The sequence below is a fragment of the Botryllus schlosseri genome, chromosome 4 (assembly GCF_051294905.1).
Source record: "Botryllus schlosseri isolate E-star chromosome 4, Bs_hap1, whole genome shotgun sequence".
Taxonomy (NCBI): Eukaryota; Metazoa; Chordata; class Ascidiacea; order Stolidobranchia; family Styelidae; genus Botryllus; species Botryllus schlosseri.
Window position 1 is genome coordinate 27,375,203 of NC_137239.1, and position 18,550 is coordinate 27,393,752.

The 18,550-nt window shown below is 39.5% G+C and overlaps 1 protein-coding gene and 1 long non-coding RNA gene across 4 annotated transcripts; one reads left to right on the forward strand and one right to left on the reverse strand.

Moving 5' to 3' along the window:
- The first annotated feature begins 3,570 nt into the window (after positions 1-3,570).
- Positions 3,571-13,292, forward strand: LOC145437669 (uncharacterized). Its single transcript, XR_013914708.1, has 8 exons — positions 3,571-3,747; positions 9,784-9,838; positions 10,115-10,170; positions 10,517-10,709; positions 11,103-11,223; positions 11,767-11,956; positions 12,519-12,617; positions 12,967-13,292. It is a non-coding gene; the product is annotated as an uncharacterized LOC145437669 (long non-coding RNA).
- On the reverse strand, positions 5,615-8,553 carry LOC145437668 (uncharacterized). Of its 3 annotated transcripts, none has more exons than XM_080314953.1 (5): positions 8,054-8,553; positions 7,487-7,649; positions 7,338-7,405; positions 7,099-7,271; positions 5,615-6,443 (listed from the first exon to the last, which is right to left on the reverse strand). In XM_080314953.1, exons 1-5 carry the CDS (start codon positions 8,196-8,198, stop codon positions 6,210-6,212), a joined length of 783 nt encoding a protein of 260 aa, XP_080171079.1. In that variant the 5' UTR covers positions 8,199-8,553; the 3' UTR covers positions 5,615-6,209. The 3 variants fall into 3 exon arrangements, with proteins under 3 accessions (XP_080171079.1, XP_080171078.1, XP_080171076.1); XM_080314952.1 differs by having other exon boundaries at positions 7,099-7,274; positions 8,054-8,552; XM_080314950.1 differs by having other exon boundaries at positions 7,099-7,405.
- Positions 13,293-18,550: the final 5,258 nt, after the last annotated feature.

An 18,550-nucleotide genomic window follows, 5' to 3' on the forward strand; every position in this document is an offset into this window, starting at 1 on the left:
TGCCAAGCGTGACTAGTATAATGTTGAATTACATTTTCACGGTATTTGTGGAATGCCTGTCTGCATGGTTCCGTCAAATAAGACCTACTTGGAAATTATACATTGAATACCCCTATTATTGATGCGCGTCCCCCGGCGTCATCAAAAACTAGGAAATTGGCCCGCGAAAACTTGTGAGTTTGAATGTTAAAACGGATGAGTTCACTTCTCTCCTGCACTGTCTTCGCCTTGTTCGGCGTTGAATATACACCCTTTTGTTGACTGGGATGCCATTACGTATCTTACTCGAAATTGAGAGTAACTATTGGTAAGCAACCAGTCAATCAATCAGTTTTATTATTATTTTCATCGTTTCAAAACACCACAAAACTGCGATACAATGAAAAGATAGGAGGGTGTCGAAACAACTTGGAGAAGTCTTTAAGATCAGAAATCCCCCTTGGCCTAGGCGAAGTAAAGAAGAGGCATGCGCACTGAATTAAAAGTAATGCAGAGAATATAAGACGCAAGCGACAAAATGAGGTGGCATGTGGCGGAAGGCGAGGTAGATGTTAGGTCGTGGTCCGGTGAACCCATAAGCCATATATTGCTATGTACGGAGATATACAGTATTACGCAGCGGATGAAGCGACAGGAAATATTGGTCATGTCCTCTACGTGCTCCCACATCCGACACCGTGCGTCTTCACGATATAATTTAATGTTGCCAGTGCTAGAAGCAGGATAATATGAGTTCGTTTGGTAGCTGCAAATTATGAACAATTTTACCGTTTTATGTATCAGTTTTATTAAGAATTTCATCATTTCAAAACACCACAAGACTGCGATACAATGAAAAGAGAAGAAGGTGTCGAAACGACTTGGAGTAGTCTTTGAAATCAGATACCCACCTGATGGGCCTAAAGAATGTTAAGAGGAGGCATGCAAACTGCACTGTTGTACACTGAATGAAAAGTAAAATAAGATAATACAAAATGACAAGCGACAAATAAGGCGGCATGTGTCGGAAGGCGAGATTGATATGTCCGGTCATTGTCCGGTAAGCTTAGGGGCTGACTATAGTTTGATGACAGACAAGGGTTCCGTCCGCACATGACTAATTGAGACAAGTAAATCGCATACAAGGCTTCCATCCGCACATGAGTAAATTGTGAATTCCTTTCCGAATACTTATGTTTTGGAAATAACATATTTTACAGCAATATATATCTTCGTTAATTCCTTTGTTTTGAAGATGAATGGTAGAGGCTATGGAGTTTTACTTTTAAGTCTTCAATTACAATATTAATGTACAGATAAGGATGGAAAACACACCGTTTTTAGAGGGAAATTTAGATATGATTACGAAAGGGTCTGGCTGGTAGGCACCAGTAGCGATTTCGATCATAATGAAATGTGCAGCAAAATGCAAATGGAAATTTCGCTGTTATTCGAGGTTCGGGAATTTATCTATTGAGCGCGCCGTAAGATCTGAATATTTTATTTGGCTTTCGATGGAAACATTTCGACGTGGGATTTTGCATCATAGCTGCATTTGCCGTGCTCTGGGCACCTCAACTGTGATTTTGTGCGGACACATGGACTGTTTAGAGGCGAGAATGTCTGAATAAACATATGCAGTCGACTGAAATCAAAAGATATGGTAGTAGCGTCAAAAATTTTAGTTTTGAATCATTGGGGTATACTGTTTCAACAATCGCACTTTATTGAATGTCATCAAGCCATGCAACCATGTTTCATAACTTCGTTGCGTAATAAATCCTGTACGAATGCCAGCAAGTCGGATCCTTAGGACTCACTTCGAATCCGATAACAATAGCTGGAAAACCATCAGTATCCGCATACATTATACTCAATAGTGTGAAATTTGATACTTGTGAGCTTGTGCTGATGCGATCGATGTTTGAGCATCGAAAGTTCACTTCGTCACTGAAACACTGGACATGTGTGTCAGTGTTTTGATCATGTCACTACCTTCGAGTCACAAGTCATTTCGAGTCATTGCACATTTTGACTCGAGTCAAGTCAAGTCAATCGATTTTCGGCGGTGACTCGAGTCAAGTCAAGTCAAGTCACTCGATTTTTAGAGGTGACTAGAGTCAAGTCAAGTCACGAGTCAAGTCACAATTCAGGTCAAGTTGCTTTTTCGATGTACGAGGCATCAACTCGTCACTGCATTTTCTTAGCTGTTTGAAATATACAGATTGAGTGGTCCTTTGTTTTGAATCGAGGAACGAATATACAGTTGGATATACACATGCAGAAAGGCGTTGTATCGCTCACACATATGTATAACTGCTAAACTACGTAAGTAACTGTATAGCCTCACTTCATAATTATCAGCCGAAATATAGAATAGATTACGAAACCTCAGAAAGCATAAACGAATTGACATGATTCAATACACTACCCACCTACATTCTACAACATATCATGAGATACAATTCAAACCTGTTAATTGTTGACGAATATCATAAACTTATAAACTATATTCGAAGTCCGTATAAATCATGCATGAGGTTTGGTTAAAGTGAGGACAGGGCACATTGAGCAGTCTATAGAACAGAGTTAGATATTTTGCTATTAGATTACGTTACAACTAGTTTACGACAACATAAGCTGTAGGCTCCGATCACTTTCTTTGCAGTCAATATATTTGTGATGTAGCAATGGAAGCTCAGCAAAACGCACGACCATTAAATGATTGGTCGCTCTCAACAGCGTTTCGCGAGCAATCCGAACACATGCAAAATACAGTGATTTTTATCGACACCGATTACATGATGACGTGAAATTGACTCGTGAATTTTGCTCCGAGTCACGAGTCAATCCACATTTTTGATACGCCGAGTCAAGTCAAGTCATTTTTGCGAAGTGACTCGAGTCAAGTCAAGTCATACGAAAAAGGTGACTCGAGTCATCCCCACACTAATGTTTGTTAGCCTACTAAGCAGCTGGTGTTTCATCAACATTACAATGATAATAAAGCACCGTGCTTTTTAACTTTTCTGAGCTCCATTCGCACTTTTTTTTGTAAAATAAATTTCATTCGCCAAAACTAACCGAAAATTGTTGTATTAAAAGAAGATGGAGATACTTAACAAATTGACTACTATGTAGCTTAAGCTATTAGTGTCTCATTAAAAAGGCAACTTTTTTCGCTCGTTTTGATTTCAACTATTTCACTAAAACCCTTCTCGGCCAAACAATTTGTGGGGTTTTGTACAAGAACGTCTACTACACTGTAAATCCGCAAGGTCGTATTGAACACTTCATAACACTTTTTTCTGCGTACAGACACACTTTTTGGGCATATAAACGCATTGGGCCATTATCGTCGCAACGCTTCTGTGTATTTCTCCGTTTACATGTAACACTTCGCCACTGCGGCTTATTTTCAATAAAATTTATACTTCATAATTTATCATCAATTTTGCATTCATAAACCATCGGTACGTTTGGAGATCACATTAAATCATGGTATATGTAAAATAATATTACTCACTTGACCCAACACTAAGTTTAAGGGTAATATTCCAATGAAATATACATATTTCCCTGTGACGCCTAGGGGTCACCACCTTCGTTACGGTAGAGCGCGCTCGATTTCAGTTTGGATTTGAATTGGTGGTTCGTCAGGCTTCAGGCAGAGAGTAGGGTACACGAAAAAACTTGGCGAAATGGATATATTGAAGCAGTTTCTGCTACCTGATGGCGTAAAGGATCATAACATCCATGTACTGTAAGGTATGGAAATGTGGTAAATGTTATTGAATATATGTAATGTGAGAATAGTCATAAAATGAACTCGTTTTGACATTGCAGTAACGTCGTTTGTTTTAGATGTTTTAGTAAGCTACTGATATCCCTTAAGGGATCGCCAGACAGGACGCCTATTGCCGAAAACCTAGCCTAAAGCCGAAGCGCATCGGTTTTCGGCTATCGGCAGGCTTTAGGCAGGCTTTCGGCTTTCCGCTTCATTGGTGTGTATCGGACCGCGTTTTCGCGGGCCGATCAAAATATTGTTGCGATCAAAACATTGTTGACTGGCTGGAAAGGAAATGGACGTGGAAGGAGCATTGGAAATGGACGTGGAGTTGGAGGACGGTGATATTGAGTCCTTGTTGGCAGTGTTGCTCGTGCAGCAAAATATCTGCTCGGCATTGGCTCTGCTAGTTTCGTCTGAAAGGTATGATTTGGTGATCCGGCAAATTCGTGTACCATACATGTTCAGTTCAAGCATATGGGATACATTACAGGGAATGGGTTCGCCCAATTTTCCGAAACAGAGACGAAATGGGGGAGTACAACTTGGTTAGAGAAATGCACAACGATCCGGAAATGTTTCATGAATATTTTCGCATGGATTTTAACACCTTCTATGAGCTGCTGGAAAAACTGAAGCCAGAAATAACAAAGCAGGATACCAATTGGAGAAAAGCTATTCCGGCTGACATAAGACTGGCAATTGCACTGAGGTAAAGTTTGAAATATTTTAAGAATCCGTCATCAGGATTAGTAAATCTTGCTTTAGGTACTTAGCAACTGGGGATTCTCGAAAGTCAATTTCCAAGAGTTTTCGTGTTGGACATTCAACAGTTGGAGTGATAATTGAGGAGACATGTGAGGCGATATGGACCATACTAATGCCTGAGGTTTTAAAGTCACCAGCGTCACCAGAGGAGTGGCAAAGAATATCAAAGGGATTCCAGGAGAAGTGGGATTTTCCAATGTGCCTTGGTGCCATCGATGGAAAACATATTAGCATTGAGGCCCCTGCCAAGTCGGGATCAGAATTTTATAACTACAAGGGAAATTTTAGTATTGTGCTTCTCGCTGCATGTGACTCACAGCTTTGCTTCACTCTGGTAGACATAGGTGATTCGGGGAGACATAGTGATGGTGGGGTATTTTCGAATTCTACCTTCGGAAATAAGTTCATGAATGGTCAACTAAATGTGCCTGATGATGGCTGCCTACCTGGGACAGATGTACGTGTTCCCTACGTCATGGTTGGAGATGCGGCATTTCCATTACGCAGGAATCTGATGAGACCCTATCCCGGCAAACAATTGCCATCACACAAATCAATTTTCAATTACCGATTATCACGTGCACGGCGTGTCATTGAAAACGCATTTGGCGTGATGGCAGCACGGTGGAGAGTGTTCCGGGGCACCATTACTGCCGAGCCGAAACTTGCCACTGACATTACCAAAGCTGCATGTTGTTTGCACAACTTCTTGCAGTTTAGATCCTCGTGCACACTCTCAAACCTTGGCATCGCACCATCCACGTCCAGTGATTTTGGAGGCCCTACAACCACTTCTCAAACCGAGACCACTCCTCGAACTGGGAGGCTGGGGTCCAATATGTACAGCAACGAAGCAAAGGAGGTCAGGCAGAAATTTACCAATTACTTTATGAGCAATATTGGCAGAGTTGCGTGGCAAGAAGCAGTGGTAAATCGCATGTGAGCTCGTCGTCTCTGGTGGACCACAGATTTCCTTTGGATATTCTGGTACCATAAATCTGCTTTTGAATATATTGCTAGACGAAATGACACTGTCCTGATGTACATTTGATTGTAAACCACTGTTCCAAACCATTCATATTCTTTCATACACGTTATTGGAACCGTTTTAATTAAAGAAAATATGAAAATTGCTTGTGTGAACATAGTCTGAAAGCAATGTGTAACGAAGTACAGTATATCACAGATCAAGAACGAGTACTAGGGGCAAGTTAATGCATTCATATTGGAACAGTTTTTACTGAAGAAGATATGGAAATTGCTTGTGCGAACATAGTTTGACATCAGGGTATAACGAAACACATACAACTAATTATAGAATATCACGGATGAAGAATGAGTACTAGGGGCAAGTTAACGCATAAGAAAGGTACAATCACAGCGAAAGACATGAAAAATGTCAAAAGCAAAAAATGCAGTGAGGAGAATTCAGCAAGAATGTATCAACACAGAGGTAAACAACAATGTCAAAAGCATACAGCCAGACTTGTGCAATCTACCAATTTAATTAATGGACGTGGCGACTAAGTTACGGATTTCGAAAACTGAGTAGGTCCTAGTTCTAATTGCAGATTTTGAAAATTGAATCCTTCTAGTTTCCGATTTTCAAAAGCGAGTAGTTATAGTTCCAGTAGCACATATCAAGTCGCTTGTACAAGTCATCATACAACATACATCATTCTGTATCCTGTGTATCAATAACTTGTGTCTCGAGTGAAGACATCTGCTCACCCATGAATTGCATGATACAGCTCATTGTAGACATAGCTTTGACTGGTGGCAATTTCTCCAACATCTTTGCCACCATGCTGCCAAAGTGGGCATATTCGTTTCTTGGACGGTTTGCAAGATGAGCAGTAAAGTCATTCATTGATTTAACGTTTTGGCTCATGAAGTCGGATATTGCAGCCTGCAAATGGAAAATATAAGAATATCACCACTTTCAATAACTTTACTTGTACTATAAGCAGGGCTCTGGAGCCGGAGCCTTGCATTTTCACCGGAGCTGGAGCCAGAGCTCTACATAAAATTCAGCCAGAGCTGGAGCTAGTTATTTGAGGGGTAGCTCCGGCTCCGACGTATTTCATAAGATGCTATTATATATGCAACAACCATATCTAATGAGTGCACACTGCACATAATTAAACAGCAGGCCTTCGCGAAATCAAGAATCTTTTCCTCTCCCTTGCTGCATCCAAATGTGACTGGATCCTGGATTTGATAACGCGTCGGAACTGATATTCTAGTCATCAACATCCCAAGTGTCGCGGCCAGACTAATCATATTTTTGGTTGGCCAGGTTGCAAGTTCACAATCTGAGCAATTCAATTTCGATAATATAACAGGATTTCGATAATATAATGGGAAATTAGTTCGCGGGCTACTCAAAACCATATAAGGCCCGCAGGCCGCGGGTTGCCCACATCTTATATAGACAGACACCTTCGACAGTTTTCAGAGCTGGAGCCGGAGCAGTGGTAATAATGCCGGTCCGGAGCAGGAGCAATGCAAATTTACGGCTGCTCCAAAGCCCTGGCTATAAGCCTTCATCACATCCGACTCACCTGGAATTCTTGTTTATCTGCATATCTCTTTCTCTTTCTAGAGACAACTTCGGTAGGTGAGCTTGTTGACTGATCCGCACACTCTACCTCATTTCTACCATCATCAGGCATAACCTGGCTTACATCTTCTGGAGATTCATTGACTTGCATTACATCTTCTTCTTGGCTTGATTCTGCTGTTAACAAAGTTGCACACATGAAGCAGACCAAACACATGAATTCATCCTGTGACAGGTTACCAGTATTTGAAGAAACATCCAGTCTATCTCCATTCCCATCAGAATCTGGTGCAACATTTCCAACAGTTCTGATCGCAAAAAAAGCAATACCAAGTAAGAAATGTGGGCCATCTTGTAGTTATAGATATTTATATGATGTTAGGACTTACGGTTTATGCTTCAAATGATCAAGCAGAAAAGACATAGACTGATAATGAGTAAACTCCTTGATAGTACTCGCGGCAGAGCCACTGCTTTTGGCTTTCTTCAATTCGCCAACATATTTGCTGAACCTGTTTCGGAGTTGTTTCCAACGTTTTTTGCAGTTAGTCGCTGCAAACAATGTGAAGATTAATAAAAAAACATAAATCATTATACTGTGGCATTATACATTTATTTACAACTCCCTATCACATTGGGTTCTAGAAATGGTTTCATCGAACACACAAATTTTCAGTGTCAATGGAGGGGGGGGGAGGCTGAGCAAACAAAAAACAAAATCGTGTTCCATGCATGCCTGAAGAGGCAGTCTGAATGTCTTTTCATGAGGATTTAGAAGTTGCGGAGCGAAACTGCCTCGTGATTTCCCTAATTCAAGAAATTGGAAATTCGTTCATCAATCATTTTAAAAATTTAGAGGTCTCGCGTCTCGCAGACCCGCTAAAATTGCTTCGCGAGCCCCCGGTTGAGAACCACTGGGGCCATACTATACCATACACTCATAACCATAAACTTACCTGTTGTGTTGTATTTATCAAGTTTTTCGCTGATCTTTATCCAAATATTATCTTTTCGTATTTTATCCAAAAATTTCGTATGTGTAGAGTCATAGAGCACCGGGTAGTCCCGGACGCTCTCGATCAGATCCTCATTAAAATTCATATTTAATGCACAGCATAAATATCACTGCATACAAGAAAATATGAGTAAAAAAAAACAGGGCCCCTTCCATCAGAAGAACTGAGTCCAAACATTTTATATCTACCTATCTATCTATCTGTATGTAGGCTATGTCAATGATTCAATATACCAACATATCTGGTGCCATGATTGCCGACCATCTCATATTGTTCTCATCAAGTACCGGTATACAGTGCGGTAAACAATATTGGCACTATACTCCAATACAATTGAAGTAAATTAGTACTGTTACTTCAAACAACAACGCCACTGCCACAGCATCTCTTCTCCCTGCGATTCACAACACTCAACAAAACATCGCACAGCAAGCCAAATACGACTGAAGCAAACGATGAACGACCAGCCGTCGACGCCGATAGCGCATAAAGTTAAAACTATTTTAACTCGATTCGCGCCCGTAGGCTTTCGGCCAGGCTCGTGAAAAAGGAGAGAACGCTTCTTCGTACGCGACCTGTCTGTATCGCATAGGTTTTCGGCTATTGGCTAGGTTTCCGGCTATAGGCTAGGTTTTCGGCAATAGGCGTCCTGTCTGGCGATCCCTTTATTCATATGAATGTTCTTTAGATGTTTTGTAGTATATGATTCGTCTGATATTATTGCTGGATGATCGAGCTTCGGATCTGATAATATACCAGGCTGCGACCAGGTCCAGTGCTACGGTACTGATGGGAAGCTGCTATAAAAGTAACTTTTTTGACATATGGATAAAGGGATGTTCTCTCTATCCACACTGAAATATCACTATGTAGGCGATATTGTGGTCCATTGTGGACAAGTACTGCAATGTCAGCAATTGAATGCCGGTATGACAGTCATGCAACGGTTTTGATTGTTTTTCAACTGCAACACATTTTACACTGTACTGTTTATTTCAAGTGGTAAGGTGTTAACTAAAGCGATTTATTTTGACATGTCAAAATAGGGCAAAATTTTGTCAAAATTGTACCGTTAGGTCAAAAATTGCCAAAATTCTTTACAAAATCAAAATTTTGTTGGCAACTTGCATTTCGTTTGCATCATAGATGATTGCACTGTCGGTGAACTTATCATTTTACAATTTACATCTTGTAGCCTACTTTATAGTCCTACCGTTGTAGACGGACCATCGTCTGCTCATTGTGAATCATAAACTGTCAAATGAAACAAATACTCAACGTAGCCTATTGCACTATCCTAACTGAAGCAAGACTGCGTGGGCATTGGTTCTTCTATTAGAAACCGTATGATGAAAAATTGCGATGTAGACAACTTTTATCATAATGAGAGAGAGAGTGCAGTGTACGCACAACTTCAGTGTTGCCGGCCAACAACTGCAGCTGGTGAACGTTCTTTCTTCATTCTTGCCAAGCTACTTAGTTAGGACAGACACTTTCTACCCGAAAATGTAGGAAAGTATCTTTCGTTGTACTACAACAAATTTTTAATTATTTCTACCATAATACGAGATGTAACTAATACTAGAATTATTCATGGGTCCAGATTTCGATAAAATAAGTTCCTTTTCATGTAAAAATTTGTCAATTTTCATCCTAGAAGATTTTTTCAGGTCAAATTACTTCGGAAGAACAGACAGCTCCAGCGAGAAATAAAGATAAGTTCCGGTAATACAATTCTAACACTATGTGAGAAACACCTAATTTAAGTACATGGGGTCAAAATTAAGTTTTTCATCATCAAAATATGTGTGAATTTGAATTTTTTAGTCAAAATATACCTTTTTAGGCCCAAAAAATCGCCCCAATAATAGCACAGCCAAACAAACAATCTTTTCAACAAACCATGGATCACAAGGGGTACTATTTGTTTTACCCAATCCCCAAATTTGACTTTTCTGAGTTTATTGTGATACGGTAACTGAACTAAACTCTATTTTGCAGGTAGTATGTATTGAACTTGGCACCTTTTTGAAATGCATTTGCTGTATGGAATACTGGTAAGCATCACGGTGTTTTGTAAGTGAACTGGTATATCCTTAGAGAATGAATTTGATTCTGTTGCAATCGGTTATCTTTGTGATAAATATTTTTATGAATGTTTGCTGATAAAATCTCACAAAAATTGTTAACAATCCAGGAAGTATACTAACTGTGCCAGAGTAAAATTGGTGGTAACGTCATGTGCAACTTTCCATTCCATTACTTCATTATTCTATGAAAGACACCCTTCTGTCACGCACAACTTATTGCAGAAAAAAAACTGTATCCAGTATGATATCTGCGTGATTACTGAACAGTTCATTTGTATTGCGAATTTTGGCAACAAATATTTCTTTTCAATAGTCTTGGATTGATCCTCAAATTCGTTCAACTGATGTCCACTCTTTGAAAAGAGCCCCCTGGGTCTACCGTGCCTGCGCTATCAGACAATGTTGACAGTGACGTGAGGAGTCATTCGTAACGGGTTTTGTGCCGGCACAGTCATCTTATGTGATACAGACCTTTATCTCAAGAGCCCATGGATACATGTGATTATGTAAGCCCATTTATTCATTTTATATATCACCATTGATTATGTAATTTGCTGGTTTTTGCAGTCCTACTTTTCTCACGAACTATCTCGCAGAGTAGCTTACGGGCTATTCGATATGAGCTGAAAAAGGCTTCATCTGTGTACAGCTGTACACTGTGCAGTGTACCCTGAACTGCGTACACTGAACACTGAACAGAGATGTAGTTGAACGTAATGAGCTCGTGTAACTTGTACTTTAACTATTGCTTACTTAACTATAATGGGCTAGGTGAGTGGCTCTCCACCTGGGGGGCTGAGCACCTCTCCTGCGCTTCTGTAACCTACCTGTGTGAAATATTTATATTTACTTCTGCATCAAATTTACAATTTTCCTTTGTAATGTTCCGTATTTTCTAGGAGCAGCATTTGGATTTAACCAGTAAAATAAAAGATCGGCCATGGCACGCCACGAATCAGGGACTCATCAAGCCTGCGTTGCGGCTGATGGAAAGAATATGAAAAATGCCCTAATGTGCAGGTAGTATGTATTGCAATTGGCACCTTTTTGAAATGCATTTGTTGTTTAAAATACTGGTAAGCATCGCGGTGTTTCGTAAGTAAACTGGTATATCCTTAGATAATGAATTTGATTCTGCTGCATTCGGTTATTTTTATGAATGTTTGCTGGTAAGATTCCACTAAAATGATTAACAATCCAGGAAAGTATGCTACTCGTGCTGGAGTAAAATTGGTGGTACGGTCACTTGCAACTTTCCATTACAATAATTATTTGTTCTATGAAAGACACCCTTTTGTCACATACAAATGTATCCAGTCTGATATCTGCGTAATACTGAATGCTGGTGACGTCATATTTTGTGATACGATTTTTGCTGTACAACTTTCTTTCGGGTTCTCTACTAGTTGCTGACGAGTCTCAGCCGAAAATATTCGGGCTCATTTCAATATGCATATACTATTCAATTTTATATTGAAGTTTTGCACCTCGAAGAAGCTGTTCGAATATTGAATAGTTCCCTTGTATTGCAAATTTTTTAAACAAGTATTTTCTTTTCAACAGTCTTGGATTGATCTTCAAATTCATCCAACTGGTGTCGACTCTTCGAAAAGACCCCCTGGTTCGACCGTGCCTGTGCTAACAGACAATGTTGAAAGTGACGTGAGGAGTCATCTGAACGGATTTTGTGCCGGTGCAGTCGTCTTTTGCGATAATACTTTTGCCTCAATAACCCATGGAAACATGTGATTATGTAAGTCTATTTATTCATTTCATATATCACCATTGATTATGTAATGTGCTGGTTTCTGCAGTCCTAATTTTCTCAATAACAATCTATATATGCGATATGAGCTGAAGAGAGGCTTGATCTGTGTACATTGAACAGAGGTGTTCTTGAATGTAAAGAGCTGGGGTAACTTGTATTTAAACTACTGCTTACTGGACTATACTTGGAACATCAAATTGAGATCATTTCCCATGTCGTGCTAATTCCAGATAATTTCGTTAATTAAATTTAATCAGGAAGGAAGGATTTTGAAAGATTGAGAACAATTACAATTACTGCAATGAAGGAAAAGTATTCAACACCTTCGATAAGATGTCACAAAGTTTTTTGTACTAAAGACAATCAATGTGTCCTTTGTCTGGTATATTTTCTCGTCTCAATTCAAAGCAGCTATAAAATCTTAGAATCGAAGTTATATGTAAAGCCTACCGTATGTCAATTATTGTAATGGAAATCCAAACCCATAGGAATAACGATTCTACTATATTTATTTTTGGATCTTGTTTGCAATCAATTACATTTTCAGCAAAACGAGGTTGATGAAGTCAACTGTCTTCTTCTCCAAGCCAAATTGAGAGACAAGCTAATACAATCCAAGACCCAAGCGCATGTCTTATTGAAACAGGTATCGTAATCTTTCTGTTTTGTGGACCATACAAATTTACATAGACGTTCTGCTATAAATTTCATTCTGAGTTACAGTTCTGCATTCTCACTGTGGCCTGTGCGTCTGAATGTCAATGTAAATGTCAAAATGGCCGAATTGAAAAAAAAACGCAGACCTAATTCAAGATATTTTTATTAGTCGTTATGCGAATTTTAGTCCTTCTCAGTGATAGGATTTCACATGCACCCGAGCGCCTTTCCTGCGCTTGTGTAACCTGCATGTGTGAAATATTTATATTTATTTCTGCATAAAATTTAGAATTTTCATTGACATATTCAAAACTTTGGAATTTAATCACATTTTCAAGGAGCGCAACTTGGAGTCGACCAGTAGAAAAGAAGCAAACACCATGGCACGCCACGAATCAGAGATTGACCTATCCTGGATCGCAGCTGATGCCAAGAATATAAAACTGCTTCAGTGAAAATGGAGTATTCAGAAACATTGATGACGTTTTGAGCTACTATGCATTGGATTGTCATACCCTGAAGGAGTGGTTCTCAAACAGGAGAAAGCATTTGAAGGGGCGTGAAGCCGCTGTCAACTAAAATCTTTTTCGCACATGGCAGCTTCTACTTATTTCTCTGTGCATGGTCAGAATTTAATATTTGAATATTCTCTCATCAACAACTATTACCGTCACTGACATCCAACTATCAGTTGGGATTTCTAGCGTTCTGGTTGCTTTTTTCAATTGTATGATACGACGATAAGGGGTGTGTGAAATTTTTTTGCTATCATAACGGGGCGTGTCCAAAAATGTTCAAGAACCAGTGCCCTAATGACTTCCAGATTTCATATTTTGCTGCAGACTGGTGAATAACAACAAAATCTTTTCTGTAAATCTGCAAAATTTGTATTGACTCAAAGTAACGATTTCTTTGTTATTTAAACAAAAGTGATTGGCATTAACCTGATATAAATACTTGTAATGCAAGCCCAAGAATATTTTTGATGCCTGGTTAGCAGGCCCAATTTCATTAAGAGTAAAAAATACTTTGTTACTTGTTTATCGTGGTAGTGGTAGTGAAACTGATACATTCATTGTTTGTTTATTTACAATAAAATTAGAAATTTACAAGCCATAATTTGATCAATTTTAAATAAGTTTTAATGATTTGTGTTGATCATGTTTTCCGTTAACGGACGTAACCAATGAATTTGACTCCATGCCATTGTCACGAAAGTTATAGATACTAAATGATATTTTGTCATCACTATCCCTAATTCCCTATGCATTCATTTTCATGATTGAACGAGTTGCATGTTATTTGTAGTGAGTTTGCTCTTGATCATTTGTGATGTTCGTGATTTCATGGACTATTCCGGAAACGGTTTCAACTGCTGATCTGAATTTATGAAACCCTGTCACAGCAGCTATTGGAAATTTCAATGTATGCACGTATTTAATCACTCAGGTTGGGTATTATAAGCGTCATCTATTCATGAATCAATAAAATCTGATTTTATTTTGAGCCCTGCGTTCCGGTGACTAGTCAACCAGCCACTTTGAGGCTGAACACTTTTTAGATAAACACTTTTAATTTAAACACTTCGCAACACTTCTAGGCGTTCAATTTTTGGATCACGTTTCGTGTTCAATTTTCCGGGTTGAGCAACACTTCAGAATTTACAGTGTAGTGCTTGGATGACCAGGTCTTAAAATCTGTCCTGTACTTGTATCCCACAAGCAGGGTATTTTTTGCGAGTGAATTATGTTTGCTGGCAGAAATCGTTTTTGAGAGCTGACACAAAGGTCCCGGATACTCCAGTTAGTCGAATTCGAGAGGATTAAAAACCCACATGTTTGTGTTGAGGATTTTCCTTGTCTTGAAAAATATGATCCAAAACGACCAAGGAGAGTAGGCACATTAGAGCTTGCTACCTTATGATACGATGCTCCAACTTAACAAGAATGACATATAGAACGAACACACCACAATTCTACCTAGCACAGCTCTCAAAACATATCCAACACACGCGTTTCAAATTAGGGTGATTAAATTCATCTGCGTGTCGCATAATGTGTAGAATGTAGGTGGGTAGTGTCTCAGTCTAAAAACTCCCTATACCGGATTCAACCGATTTCAGTCGACTCCACTCAATTCGCGAACTTTAGTTCCGCTCACTCTTGAAGTAGAGAAATGGCTTTTTATGGATCAAGCGGATAATCCCGGGATATCTAGATAATCTTGATATCCTTGGTAAAATCACTTGTTCGTATCTTTCGCGGTTATGGGTAAAGGCAAACAACTCATCACGAATACTGCACCTATATGAGTATGGATAACTAACCTACGGTAGGTTAGTTATCTATAATATGAGAGGGTAAACCGAAATTGCGGTCACTAGAGAGCGCGCGTGCGACTGGTCCTTTGTTTACGTATCTACGACGACGACGCAGGAAGTGTAGTAGAAGTAGTATTGGAGCGGTAGTAGTAGAAGTGGAGTAGCAGTAGTAGTAGTGGAGTAGCAGTAGTAGTAGTGGAGTAGTTATAGTAGTAGAGTAGTAATAGAGGTAGTAGTGATGCCGTGTTGTTCTGTTCCCCGTTGCTCAAATGCCGGCGGTCACCGATTTCCGACTCGCGAAGACACCAGAAAGAAGTGGATAGTGGCGATAGGAAGGCTTGACAGTCGCACCAAAAAACTGTGGCAGCCGGGCCCAAGCGCTCGTGTTTGTAGCGCACATTTTGTGGAGGCGGACTATCGTGACGATGGAAATGGTAAGGATGAAATTTCTTGATTGCCGTTGGGCATCGAATGCTCCAGCCCAGCTGGCACATGTTGCTTTCCGTTGTAGTATGGTAGTATATAAGCCAGGAGTTATTGAACAGCTGAATATTTGGTTGAACAAGTCCCTCATTACATCTGTCTCAATACAAGAAATTCATTCATTCATTTTCGTTTCTCTGTTTACAGCTGAGAGGAAATTATTGCGCGACGGTGCAGTGCCTTCTATTTTCCCATTTGGACGGTCTGCAAAGGAAGGGAAGGAAGAGCAAAGCGCAGGCATCATGATCCATTTGAAGATATTTGTCCTGACACTCGAATTTAAACCCAGTAATAGAGTTTAGCGAAGAGGTCGTAATCGATAATGATAATGAGGGGTGCAGTAATCAATTGAATATGTCTGTAAACGATTATGGACATGTTTACGAAACGACTCAATGTTGTTTGATGCCATCACATGGATTGAGATTGGACAGCTTGAAAGACAAACCCGAAGCTGTGAAATATTTCACTGGATTTGATGATTACCATCACTTTGATTTTTTTTTAATGTTCTTGGTCCAGCTGCCCATTACTTAAAAAGCAGAGGTGGTCAGTAACGAAGTACTTCTACTTTTTCGAAGTACTCAAGTAGTTTTCCTCTACTTCTGGTACTTACTCAAGTAGGTCTGATTTTCGCTACTTCTACTTCTACTTCATAATATTTTGTGATCTACTTACTTACTTTTCGCTATTTTCAGTTTGTCAAGTAGAAGTAGCTTAATCCTCCAAACGGGAAGATAGCCTGAGGAGTTTCGGGGCTGTTTCCACGGAGCACAACATTTAATTTTCATAAAATTTGTTTAAAGCCCAGAATTTTCGTCGCGCTTCGCGCGCAGTGGGTACGCGGTAACCCGTATAATATCACTATAGTATCGGTGAATATAATTTAGGTAGCGGGTTGGCGTGGCTCCGTTCACACCGCATTGTCGCCCGTTGCCATGTCGAATATTTCATCACAGTATATAATATTATCGCTCATCATAACGTTCTTTTTTGTATTATTCATGGTGTTTGTCGACTACTATGGTCATTGGTCATTTATACCAGGTCGATATCCTTAATTTTTTATTCCATGACTGCCGACTTATAGCACGGCCCACTTCTAGGCTTTTTGTAAGATACCGCTTACGCGGATGAGGGGATGAGGAGGAGCCTAGATAAACCACCATCACTTAGGTATAGGTCGACCTCGGTCGGATTCGAACCCGCAACCCATTGGTGTTACAGCCTCGGATTATACCACTGCGCAATCTCGCCACTTCATCATAACGTCTGAAATTGCTGTTACGCAATCTAGCATTTACTTATCATATCGTTATCTAGCAGTCCATGGCGTGCCCTAATCTGGAAAAGTGGACTCTGACTTTTTTTAGTTTTAGAGCTGTTTTAGCATTCCAACCTTCGAAACTTTTTGGACTAAAGACACGAAATGAATGCTCCGCTTTTAGAAGTAATATTTATATTTCACTTACAATTCCTAGTATCATATACTTTGAGTTCTAATTAATATCAGTTCTTTTTTGATAACATAGAGGTTGAAGTATAAAAGCAAGTGGGGTAATGCCTTTAATTTTCGGAAATAAAACTACAGATATGGCATTTTTATGAGCCACCATATTTTTGTGTTTGTTTTTGTTTACTTATCTCGGAAAGTGTTTACACCGTATCCTCTACAACTTCTTCATATTGCTCTTCGTCTAAACTACAGGCCTAATAACATAGGGCAGGGTGCCATACCATGATATTTTCTAAGACGTGATGTTCGGTTAAAAAGAGGATTAGTATCGCATTTCCATATCAATACTATGGTTTCCATCCCATGATGCGGACGAATGCTTATATGCTTTCGAAAATTTGATACCTCCTGGTATGCAATCTATGCATCCATAAGAATGAAGCTCTGCACCTTTCGCATAGCTCAATTTGCACCTTTTGATAATCCATGTCAACGAATTACGATCGTTTTCACAACTACTTACTTACTTACTTACTTGAGTAGATTTAAAGTCAGTCAATTCTACTTCTACTTCAAGTAGTTTTAGGTTGCTTATGAAAAAAGTACTTCTACTTGTACTTGAGTAGATTTTTTCTTCGCTACTTCTACTTGAGTAACTTTCTTGACTACTTTGACCACCTCTGTTAAAAAGTCAATGCAGCCGTCTGTCTCCCCAAGAGCAACTCTATCTCACTCTCATGAAACTTCGCCAGGCAAAAGACGACTTTGAACTTTCACTCATATTCAACATCAGCAAAGTTCGAGTAGGTCAGTTGTTCAACATGTGGATCAATTTCATGTACCACCAGTTGAATGAGTTGAACACCTGGCCATCGTATGAGCTGACACAAGAACACATGCCACAAGATTTTAGCAAGAATTTTCCTTCTACCAGAGTAATATTAGATGCGATCAGATCAGCCACATTTTCTTCTTATAAGAACCACAACACCTTGAAAACCATCATCGGCTGTTCTCCCTCTGGCCTTGTCTCTTATGTGTCCGATACTTATGGTGGTAGGACGACCGATAGACAAATTATGGAGAGATCTGTGCTAATGACAGATAAAAGCAAGCTCCAGCGACGGGACAGCATCATGGCTGATCGTGGATTATTGGTGCAGGATTTATTTGCAAATCGGGACGTCTTTGTAAATACTCCACATTTGCTTGGGGACAAAAAACAATTTGATGAGGAAGTATTAATTCACGACCGCCGAGTTGCCTCGAAAAGGATACACATCGAGCGTATCATAGGTCTAAGTAAGACCTTCAAAATTTTAAAGAATGAACTTCAATGGAACAAAGTTGCCATCGGACACTAACTGATTTTTGTGTGCTTCATGATAAGCAACTTCCGTAGGCGTATAGTTGACAAATACGCATAGATTTATAAATATTTGATATACTCTTGAACGTGCTTCACAGTTGGCTGTGTTTTGCTATGACGGAAGTTTCTTCTACCACTTGATGGTATGTAGCTTATGGTTACATATTTTGCCTTAATTTTTCAGGACTAACGGAGGTGAGCCATTGTGGTATGACTGTGTACTTCTGTATTTTGATACCCTCCTTGCAATAAAAAATTGAATTTTTGATTCCTTGGGAGTATGAATGCGCGCAA